The sequence below is a fragment of the Coregonus clupeaformis genome, chromosome 37, assembly GCF_020615455.1.
Source record: "Coregonus clupeaformis isolate EN_2021a chromosome 37, ASM2061545v1, whole genome shotgun sequence".
Lineage (NCBI taxonomy): Eukaryota > Metazoa > Chordata > Actinopteri > Salmoniformes > Salmonidae > Coregonus > Coregonus clupeaformis.
The window spans coordinates 22,066,987-22,079,097 of record NC_059228.1 but is presented as its reverse complement, the minus strand read 5'-3'; the positions used below and the strand labels follow the sequence as shown (position 1 = coordinate 22,079,097).

Below are 12,111 nucleotides of genomic sequence, written 5' to 3'. Positions count from 1 at the left end.
CTACTCATGTTAGACCAAATAATGTGTCCTTTATGAAATTCGACAAAAATATACAACCGAATTAAGTTGTTAGACAATACAATAAATTATGTAAACAACAATTTCATTGTGGAGTGTTTGAATGCATTAATTCCTGCGTTGTCGGCGATCTACAGGTGATTGCTCCTTCAGTCAAGTCAAGCGGTCCTGTAGCGTATTCCAAAGGCGCTGTCCACTTTCGCGCTGCTGAAAGGTGATGTGACCTGGTAGATCTAACCAAACAATTACAAGATATTTCCGTTTATGCTCAGTCACAAGAAATATCCTTTAATTGTAAGATTATGCCTATCATGCATCTTCATCTTGCGCTTGAGACTTCTTCTCAGCACCTGTCCTCTACTTGTGAGCTGGTAAAATAACAAATTAAATAAATGGTCATGCCTAATTTATACCCATCCTCTTTAAATCGATGGAATTGTAAACCTGCATGAAATTGGATTCGGCTCAATATGAAATGACATTGATTCATCCTCAGTTATTAGCATATAGGCATTCAACAATTACCATAATAGTTATCGCCACAGAAGTGGCCCATTAATTCGTTTGTTCAGCGTTTTGTGAAGAGTACAATCAATCAGTTAGTCAAGCAACGCGTAAAGGCATAATCGATTAATCAATCAATCAGCCTTCATTTGCATATGTCTGTAGTTCCTCAATCTTCGCTTCTGGCCAAATCCCACTGTTGCCAAGTCAATTAGGCTTTCTTGCTGGCTGTTTCCTATGACCAGAACTTCTGCGCTGAAGAATGTTAAGGTCTGTCAAATGTCTGTCCATCATCCATCACTTTTCACCGGTGATCACGTTATGGCTAGATCCCCTTCTTCCGCTCAACATCTGCGCCCGCGTCTTCTCTTACCCCGTCGCTCTGCTCTTTCAGTTTCTGGACATCCGCCTATATATCAAATTATAACGTAAATCATAATGCATTTTGGCAAGCAGGGGCAGAACCATATTGCCTAATCTAGTTTTCGATCAGACTACCAATTTATATAATGTAGGCCTACCGCAATAAATAAGACTATATTCAGTGTTTGCAATTATTTAGTAGCTTTCATCCAAGCATACACTGCATAGTTGTCTATCAGCCTCAAGTAGGCTACTCTAAAAACACTGCGCTCTGCCCGCGTCTCTCTCCGGCTAGAACAAATTCCATTTTACCCGGCTTCTCCGGACAGCACTGAGAAGTGAAGTCTCTGCAGTCACGTGAGTCGGGTGAACAAGCGACTGCACGATTCAGTGTCTCTCTCTCTCTCTCTCTCTCTCTCTCTCTCTCTCTCTCTCTCTCTCTCTCTCTCTCTCTCTCTCTCTCTCTCTCTCTCTCTCTCTCTCTCTCTCTTTCTCTCTCTCTCTCTCTCTCGCTCTCTCTCTCTCTCTCTCTCTCTCTCTCTCTCTCTCTCTCTCTCTCTCTCTCTCTCTCTCTCTCTCAGGGGGGTGTCCCTCCGCATTTTTGCAGCTTGCAATGCTTTTAGACAGGGTGAGCGCTGGAGAAGGCGAGAGCGAGAGACAGAACGCGGGGCTCCGCTAGCTGTCTTTGAATACAACCGCGGGTTTCAAAACCTTTCTTCCCTGATTTCCCCCTCACTTTTCGTTTTAAACAGTTATTTCCCTTGTTATAAATAGAGTTTTTACGTTTTCTTTAGTGTTTCCTGCGTTTTGAGGGTTCTGAACGACAGTTGTGATTTGTAGCGTTTTTGGACATTGTTTGTGGTGCCCCATTGGATTGTCGAACAGCCGAGGAAGCTTGGATGAGCTGCTTCGCTAAAAGCCGGAGATGGAGTTGCTGTTGATCTGCCTTTCGCTGTGGATATTGCAATGCAATTCTGCCGGAGCAGACTCCATCATTCATATTGGTAAGAACCCTGGACAGCTTTAAGGGGGTTTTAGTGAGACGTGCTGAAGAAACATCTAGAACATATAACACTTGTGTAGCAGAGACAAATGTATGCGATGCGCGTAACTGTAAAGCATGAAGGGCAGCCTCAGATATGTTTTGCGGTATAAATAATATATTTTGACTGCGTCAGATGTAAACTGAAAATGTGGATGCAGTCAATGTTAACTTAAGTTATAGTCTCTTTTTCCATCTTGGTGTAGGAAATTTAAATATTTGCCGACGTCATTTTTTAAGCTATCAGAGAAAGTCTAGCTAACAAGTGAATGGAATGGATCGATTTCTTAAATGTCAATCATTTAGCAAATACATTACATTTATTTTCACAAGTAGCAGTGCCTTTTACCCCATCAGCTTTGGAGGAATATGTCACATGAGCGGTTCACGGTTTGTTATGCACTCCCCTCCTAAATAAGACCACAAGCCTTAACTTTTAATGGAACGTGATCGCAATATCAATAGTATAGATAGGTTGTCAATAGGTTTTCATTGTGAGAGATGCAATACTGGCATTACACTGGATTGTGTAGCCTAAACCTCGAGGGAGCTTTTCTGTCAAGATATGCTTGATGTTTTATCTGCCAGTTTTCCAGCACCTAAAAAGCATGAGTTGTCATTGGATTGTGGAGACAGAATAAACTCATGATGATACAGAATGTTAAAGAGAGATGGCGGGATTTAAATTGATGCCCGATCTCCACAAAATACATGCAAAAATGCTAAACTAAACTATAGCCTATACTAAAGGTAGTCAGATTATTTTAAAAACCTGGTTTGAAATTGAATTGATATGCCCAACCTCCACGATACATCCCACACCTTCCACAGCCCCCCCCCCCCCCTCTCTCTCTCTCTCTCTCTCTCTCCCTCTCTCTCTCTCTCTCTCTCTCTCTCTCTCTCTCTCTCTCTCTCTCTCTCTCTCTCTCTCTTTCTCTCTCTCTCTCTCTCTCGCTCGGTCACTCACTCAAACACGCTCGCGCGCAGGCACACACGCGTGCAAATATATGGTAGTCTATTTCTTTACAAGAGTAATGAATGTGCATATTCTCAACATATAGGCAGGTATATAGGCATATTCTCAACACCGATCATACTGCTGTTGCACATTTGCACCACCTTTCAAAAACAAGATGAAACACGAGTTTATTAGGCCTACACATTTCTATAATATTAGGCTACTGTTGCATACCCTAAATGTGTCCCTTACTTTGTACTTATCATACGGCATATAGGCCAACATATAATGTATTATTCCACATTGCACTGCTTACCAAATAGGAGAAGCAAGTGCTCTCTCTCTCTCTCTCTCTCTCTCTCTCTCTCCTCTGGGTCATTCTCCAGGGAAATTGCGGTGTGATTTTAATATTAAAATACCCTAATAACCCTGATAACCCGGATGACCCAGATAATACAATTAATCATCCCACTTTTTATTTAATTATACAACACTTGGTTTATGGGAATATCTGTGGTTGATTTTATGTGGGGATATCTGTGGATGTGGCTATTGGGTTATCTCTCTTCGTTTAATGTGTGAGCGTGTCTGTGTACGTGCAAGTACAATAGTTTGTCTGTCAGTATCTCGCTCTCAATCTTGCTCGCTCTCTCGCTCTTTCAAAGATAGTGCTAGGGAGCTTAACGGAAGCTACACTCACGCAGTAAATGCCTTAAATTGCTTAAATGTGCCTTCATTGTCAGAATACACCATGCCTCTAAGTATATCATCACTTTATTTTGTAGGTTTCCCATAATACTTCACTCAATGACACTGGTGTATATGTAACCCACTGTACTACAGTACGCTGTCCTCAATATACACCAGCCAAAGAGTTGCAACTGACACGCAACTATAGTGGTCAACCACAGGTCAATTTTTCCTCTTGATATTATGTCCTCCATAGAGATCTCTATGTTTTCCTACACAACACGCTTATGCTCTCAGTTCAATAGGATGTGAATTAAATACTGTTACTCTCGCTTTCCAAGGTGTGAAATGTATTGTGAGTCGCACAAAATAGCGAGGCGCTTTTGCTCTCAGTAGGGACGTCAAATGTTCAGGCTGCTGCAGACACTATGGAGGTTCTAGTCGATTTTTAAACTCTAAATGGTTAAATTAGTGAGAAATACAGTGCCTTCAGAAAGTATTCACACACCTGTACTTTTTCCACATTTTGCTGTGTTACAGCCTACATTTAAAATGAGATGTTGTGTCACTGGCCTACACACAATACTCCATAATGTCAAAGTAGAATTATGTTTTTAGAAATGTTAACAATTACAAAAATAATAAAAAAAAACGCTGAAATGTCTTGAGTCAATATGTATTCAACCCCTTTGTTATGGCAATGCTAAATAAGTTCAGGAGTACACATTTGCTTAACAAATCACCTAATAAGTTGCATGGACTCACTCTGTGTGCAATAATAGTGTATCCCACACATACAATTATCTGTAAGGTCCCTCAGTCCAGCAGTGAATTTCAAACACAGATTCAACCATAAAGACCAGGGAGGTTTTCCAATGCCTCACAGAGAAGGGCACCTATTTGTAGATAGGTACAATTTTTAAAAAGCAGCATTCATCATGGCAAAGTTATTAATTACACTTTGGATGGTGTATCAATACACCCAGTCACTGCAAAGATACAGGTGTCCTTCCTAACTCAGTTGATGGAGAGGAAGGAAACCACTCAGGAATTTCACCATGAGGCCAATAAAACAGTTACAGAGTTTAATGGCTGTGATAGGAGAAAACTGAGGATGGATCAACAATATCATTGTAGCCCTGGAATTGAACCAGGGTCTGTAGTAACACCTCTAGCACTGAGATGCAGTGCCTTAGACGGCTGCGCCACTCGGGAGCCAATACTAACCTAAATGAGTTAAAAGAAAGAAGCCTTTACAGAAAAAAAACAATTCCAAAACATGCATCCTGTTTGCAATAAGGCACTAAAATAAAACTGCAAAAATGTGGAAAATAAATTTACCTAATGTCCTGAATACAAAGCGTTATGTTTGGGGCAAATCCAAAACAACCCATCACTGAGTACAACTCTTCATATTTTCAAGCATGGTGGTGTCTGCATCATGTTATGGGTATGCTTGTGATCGGCAGGGACTATGGAGTTTTTTTTAGAAGGATAAGAAACAGGCAAATCACAAGCAAAATCTTATAGGAAAACCTGGTTAGGTCTGCTTTCCAACAGACACTGGGAGACAAATTCAACTTTCAGCAGGACAATAACCTAAAACAGAAGGCCAAATATACACTGGAGTTGCTTACCAAGAAGACACTCAATGTTCCTGAGTGGCTTAGTTACATTTTCGACTTAAATCGTCTTGAAAATCTATCACAAAACTTGGAAATGGCTGTCTAGCAATGATCAACAACCAACTTGACAGAGTTTGAAGAATTTGTAAATGAATAATGTGCAAATATTTTACAATCCAGGTGTGCAAAACTCTTAGAGATTTACCCAGAAAGACTCACAGCTGTAATCACTGCCAAAGGTGATTCTAACATGTGTTGACTCAGGGGTGTGAATACTTATGTAAATAAGTTGTTTCTGCATTTCATCGATACATTAGCAAAAATTACTAAAAACATGTTTTCACTTTGTCATTATGTGATGTTGTGTGTAGACTGGTGAGAAAATGTGAACAGTTTGTATTACTACCTTACAGTACACAAGCTTGCATTTCCACCCCATAAAATTGAGTGGAATTGCACATAATTGTTACCTCAGATTGGTGAAATTAGCATAAACGACCCCAAATGCGGTAGTCCGGCCCTGCCGTGTCAAGATTAATTGAAGTTAACTAACAAAATATGTAGTTTGTTCCCTTTTCCGTGATGGCAGTCTCCTGGAATCATCTTCCGACATTCCAAAATATAAATATACAAGTGTTGCCTTACACTTACCATGTTGGTGACCCACTTGAATCAAAATGCAACACTTCAAAATGTAGCTAGCTGTCTTCTACAAATTGTCCTCTAACCAGTGATGTACACATTATTCCCAGATTCCGTGTGGTTTTTTAGCTGTGTTCGTTTTAACAGGACGTGCAACCTCATCTCAGGACGTGCAACCTCATCTCCCCCCTCTCGCTTAATTGATTTCAATGTGATAATCGATAGGAGTGATTGACAAAACAGTGTTGCGTTTCTCTTTCTGTTTTGGTGACCCCATATCAAAATGCAACATTCCAAAATGTAGCTGACTGTGTTCTGCAGGTTGTCCTGTGACCAGTGATAGAAAAACAGTGCATATGCCCCTTATGGAAATACAAGCAATATGATTACTATTGTTGCACATGCATGTGTAGATACTACATTTTATGTTTATGTTTTCAATATATCATGAACTGTTTCTGCAGTATCATTTTATAAATGGATAGATACTATGATTTATCAAATAAACCTGTTGGTGAATGAACAAACCATGGGCACAGTTCACAGTTTATTTTACCTCCAAATATTTAAAAAAAAAAAGTAGGCCTATATTGATTTATTTTGCTCCAACAGGTGCCATATTTGAGGAAAATGCTGGAAGGGATGATGAAATTTTCCAACTTGCCATTTCTGACCTAAGTCTCAACGACGACATTCTACAAAGCGAGAAAATCACCCATTCTGTAAAACTGATCGAGGCTAACAACCCATTTCAAGCGGTGCAGGAAGGTAAGTGATATCCGGCAGAATATTTTATTTTTATCGATTGCTTTGCTGTTATAGCTAATTGCTTAGGGCCAGAGGGTTGGGGACACCGTTTCAGCTTTGTGGTTTCTGATGTCACTGGCATAATAGCATGAGGGTGTTTATAATCTTATCGTGGTCAAAGACTTCCAGGCTTTTAAAAATTATTTAAATTTTCTGGTTTCCATAGTTTGTTGTAATATCTACTGCAGTCTAAATTAGTAGCTAGATGTAAGTATTGCGTCAAAGTTCAGACTGGTGATTGTTAACTTAAATCTCTTTTCTTAGATGCAGATAATCAGCTTTAGAATGTGGATAGATTGAATCTCACTTTTTAATGTTGTTCATTGTTGGATATTGTAGATTCAGATCTACAGCTTCACAGGGCTAAAAGTACTTGTCTCTTGTAGCTTGTATAGTCAGTCAGACAGTGCTGTTGAAATCACTGAGGTATAATAAGATTTGGAGACTGCATCCAAGATTTCCGATCGTTGTTTTCAAGGTAATCTACCGTCTATATCCAGGTTCACCGTCTATATCCAGGTTGCGTCTGGTTTATACGGACCAACATCACATGCGCACTAGCACTCAGTGTGCAAAGGGAGCAGCGAGAGCAGCGATGACGTCATCACATCATCCACAAACATGGCAGACATTGGATTAATATAAAATGTTAATATCTTTGGCTGTGAGTGATTGACAAAAAATCAGCCTCTCAGCAACAATTATTTGAATAATTCAATGGATTTTCTGTACAGAAAGGTGATGACTAAAGTGTATTTTTAGGAATTTTCTAATCTGACTTTTAATCTGACAATCTGAATTGTCTTTCTGGGTCGGGCATCAGTTAAACTGCAGTACCGAAGCAAAACTGTAGGAGCAGTCGAAACCGTGCTTCTAGACCGGAACAATGGCCCCTTGGTTCAAATATGATGTCACCCAACAGGTGACATCATCACAACACATCATACAGGTAACTGCCAAAATAAAGGAAACACCAACCTATATTGCAGCCAGAACAACTTCAATGCGCCGTGTCTGGAACTCTATTGGAGGGATGAGACACCATTCTTCCATGAGTAATTACATCAGTTGGTGTTTTGTTGAAAAACACTGTCTCAGGCGTCGCTCCAGAATCTCCCATAAGTGTTCAATTGGGTTGAGATCTGGTGACTGACACACACACACACACACACACACACACACACACACACACACACACACACACACACACCTTTGTTCTTCTATCCTCATGGGGACCTCAAATTAATTTATATTCAAAATCCTATTTTCCCTAACCCATAACCCCAACCCCAACCCTAACCCATAACCCATAACCCAAACCCAAACAATGATGGCCTGGCAAGAGGCCTCCTGTGGGGACAGGGGGTTGGAATAAAATATAATAATAATAAAAATAAAAAAAGTAAGACAACACACACACCCTTTAAACCCTCTATGCTTCATTGATACCCCTCTTTCAAAGTCACTGAGATCTCTTCTTCAAGCCATGGTAGCAAAAAGAATGGCAACTAGGCATTTCTATACATGACCCTAAGCATGATGGGATGTTAATTGCTTAATTAACAAAAGAACCACACCTGTGTGGAAGCATCGTCTTTCAATATACACTGAACAAAAATATAAATGCAACATGTAAAGTGTTGGTCCCATGTTTCATGAGCTGAAATAAAAGATACCAGACATTTTCCATTTGCACAAAAAGCTTATTTCTCACAAATGTTGTGCACATTTTGTTTACATCCCTGTTAGTGAGCATTTCTCATTTACCAAGATAATCTATCCACCTGACAGGTGTGGCATATCAAGAAGCTGATTAAACAACATGATCATTACACAGGTTCACCTTGGGCTAGGGCCAATAAAAGACCACTATAAAATGTGCAGTTATGTCACACAACACAATGCCACAGATGTCTTAAGTTTTGCGGGAGCATGCAATTGGTGCTGAGGAGAATTTCTGTCTGTAATAAAGCCCTTTTGTGGGGAAAAACTCATTCTGATTAGATGGGCATGGCTCCCCAGTGGGTGGGCCTGGCTGCCAAGTGGGTGGGCCTATGCCCTCTTAGGCCCACCCATGGCTGTGCCACTGCCCAGTCATGTGAACTCCATAGATTATGTATTTCAATTGACTGATTTCCTTATATGAACTGTAACTCAGTAAAGCCTTTGAAATTGTTGCATGTTGCATTTATATTTTTGTTCAGTATACTTTGTATGCCTCATTTACTCAAGTGTTTCCTTTATTTGGGCAGTTAGCTGTATATAACCTGAGAAGAACACAATAGTATTAAAACCGTTGTCAAAGGCTTAGAGAAGTTGTCAAAGAGATTATCGACCTTGTCAGACATACAGAATGGCATAGAAGGAGAGTGGTGAACAATTATACAACTTTTACATGCCTCCCCTCCCCAACATAATGGTAACTTAAACGAGGAGTACTTGGCATATGTTGAAGCTTTTGTTAGAGCTGTTGTAAGGGATTGTTTATTCTATTGAATTGGACCGAATGTTCAGCTTGGCAAGCTAAATGTTAGTGGTTGATTAATGAACTGGATAGTAGTATATTTTCCAAGGCCATGATGGTGGTATTGAATGATGTTTCCATGGACTGTGAAAGAGAATGGAACCCTCATAAAATGAACCTAATAGCTAGAGATCTGCTACAGCCATTTATACCTCTCTCCTTCAGCAACGTTGTCGACTGCATCCTTTCACAATGGCCTTGAATAGTTATTCCATTACAAAAGCGCTCAAATAGTAATACCCATTGATTCTTAAAGAATATAAATGGCTCATGAGCTTAAGTTCAATTGCCGTGCCCCATCAGAACCCAAAAACATAAGCTTGTTTTACTCCAGTATTTGTAAAGCATGTAGATGTTAACAAACTCTGTATATACAGTATAGCCTCAAAACATGGTTAAAACTATAATTTTGATATCATGGATAGTCAGTCCCAGTATCCATAGCTTTTTCTATGAATTTGAGAGTGGTTACATTTCTCTAAGCCCATTCCTCAGCTTTGTACTAAAACAGAGGCGCATTCACTGCTTTGTTATTGTTTAACCTCTTAAGGGTCTGACCCTTTTTTTCAATTTTCACTTAAAATGACATACCCAAATCTAACTGCCTGTAGCTCAGGACCTGAAGCAAGGATATGCATATTCTTTATACCATTTGAAAGGAAACACTTTGAAGTTTGTGGAAATGTGAAATTAATGTAGGATAATATAACACATTAGATCTGGTAAAAGATAATATTAACAAAAAAACATGCGTTTTCTTTTCTTTTTTTTGTTCCATCATCTTTGAAATGCAAGAGAAAGGCCGCAATATAATATTGCAGTTTAGGCGCAATTTGGATTTTGGCCACTAGATGGAAGCAGTGTGTGTGCAAAGTTTCAGATTGAGCCAGTGAAGCATTGCAATACTGGACTATTTTGTATCAAGTCTGACCAAATGTGCCGAATTGGTCAATTGATACATTTTCAAGTACATAACTATAGAGAACATACAAAAATGATATGGTAATACAAAATGTAAGTTTAGACACTCCCAGGACTGTCATACATGATGGATCATTAGCTTATACACTAACTTTCACACATCTAGATGGACGGGCAGGATGGACAGTGAAGTTAGATTAACAAGAATTGAAGCTTTCTGTCCATATAAGACATGTCTATATCCTGGAAAGTTTGCTGTTACTTACAACAGTCATGCTAATCACATTAGCGCACGTTAGCTCAACCGTCCCATATACGGGACACCGACCCTGTAGAGGTTAAACTGCAGATTCTAGCTTTAACTGAATACTGAAGTGATTTTTGCACGATAAAAGTGAGGTGACTTCTATTTAGAAATGTGTTTTCTTATCTCGTCCTAATTCAGAGTCGTTGCCTATCATCAAACCATGTCTAAACAAACCATTGTCTGTTAATAAAGGGCATCTACCTTTACAGCCGGCGATAACTTACCAGCGCTGAAAGTGTAAGAGATGACAACAGATGTGCATTTCTGGTTGCATACCAAACAAATCAGTGCAGAAGAGTTAAAATACGACAACAACACAAAGGTCTACTGGGGATCAAGGCTGATTGATAGTGAGCCCAAATACATTTAAAAGGGAACCTACTGGTTGTTGTGCGCTGGAAATTCCTGCTGCTTAGGTTATAATGATTTAATTTGGTTATTATCATAGCTTACCAAGTCACTATTTCCATACTAGCAGTGCTATTTCATTATTCTGAATTGTTGAGTGGGGGTGTTTTGGAACTCTAGGGTCTTACCGGTCGATGAGGCACCCGGATCAATGAGCCTTCCTGGGCCTGGGGTGTGTGTGAGATGAGTGGGTGGTTGAGTGGCAGTAGGGTCGCGTTGACCTTTGCTTTGCTCTTTTGTTCACATTCACCCTGTGACTGCCACTCAGGACCCTGCCAGTGTACCACCAGGGAGGAGGAGACAGGTAGGGCTGGGCAGAAGAGTGAAGAGAACAAATATCAGAAATAGAATGTGCAGGAGTGAAGGAAGAGTGTGGGAAGAGAAGTGCTTAGGAAAAGAAAAGGGTAGGAACGAGGAAAAGAAGGAAAGTGAAGGGGAAGATCAGTAGGTGGGTAAGAGGAAAAACAGCTGTTGCATTAGAATACCTGTCTCCGTGGTTAGAGGGATGAAGGTGATGAGAGCTTCCATATTTGCATGATGTTGATCACTGGATGATGACAGGTTTGGGTTAGGTGACATCCTTCACGTCAAGACTGATATGATAGATTCAGGTCAATTCTTTTAGAATTGAAACCTGCGCATGACTCAAATTGACAAACAATCAGATCAATAACAAGGTCGTTTGAGTTATTTCGGGGTATCAAATAACTACTGTTAATTATTCATTGTGGCAGATTTAGTCACCCAGTTGAGCTGCAGTAATTTGTTGAGGGCTTTGTGCCAATACCCCCCAACACCCACTGCTGCAACTCCATTTACATCAACCCCTCCGAAGGGAAAAGTCAAGGAGAATTTAATTGCTATAAGCACATAGACTTAGAAAACCCTCCTTCTTCAATAACTGTAAGGTTCACTTTTACCTTCCTCTACTGCACGTGCCAAAGGCTCAAATAATAGCTCCTTTTAGAGTGTTGGCTTGGCCAATCCAATATCCCCACCAGATTCCCCACTTATGACAACTCATTATTCACAACGCTCTAAACATGATGGAAAGCTGGCCTTTGACCACTTTTGTCCCGGCCTGTGGTTTAATAACCAAAGGTAAATCTCCATAATGGATTTGTTTGTGTTTTTATGTCTATTTCCTGGGTGTAGTGAGGAGAATGATCATGTCAGTTTTTCCATGGCTGTTAATTACCCAATGGTTATGTTTAATCCGTCATAAACTCTCTGATAGGCCTGCAGACCCTGCACTGCTTTAATCAGCTAAGTGAGGTCACAGCCGTGGTGTACATTTCACCC

General features: G+C 40.0%; 1 protein-coding gene across 1 annotated transcript in view; it reads left to right on the top strand.

The window, feature by feature from the left end:
* The first annotated feature begins 1,499 nt into the window (after window positions 1–1,499).
* Window positions 1,500–12,111, top strand: part of LOC121553440 (glutamate receptor ionotropic, delta-1) — a 396,191-nt gene continuing 385,579 nt past the window's right edge. The window contains exons 1-2 of the mRNA XM_041866540.2: window positions 1,500–1,889; window positions 6,455–6,610. Of these exons, the coding sequence (XP_041722474.1) occupies window positions 1,811–1,889; window positions 6,455–6,610 (235 nt within the window). The 5' untranslated portion in view covers window positions 1,500–1,810. The remainder of the gene's footprint in view (window positions 1,890–6,454; window positions 6,611–12,111) is intronic.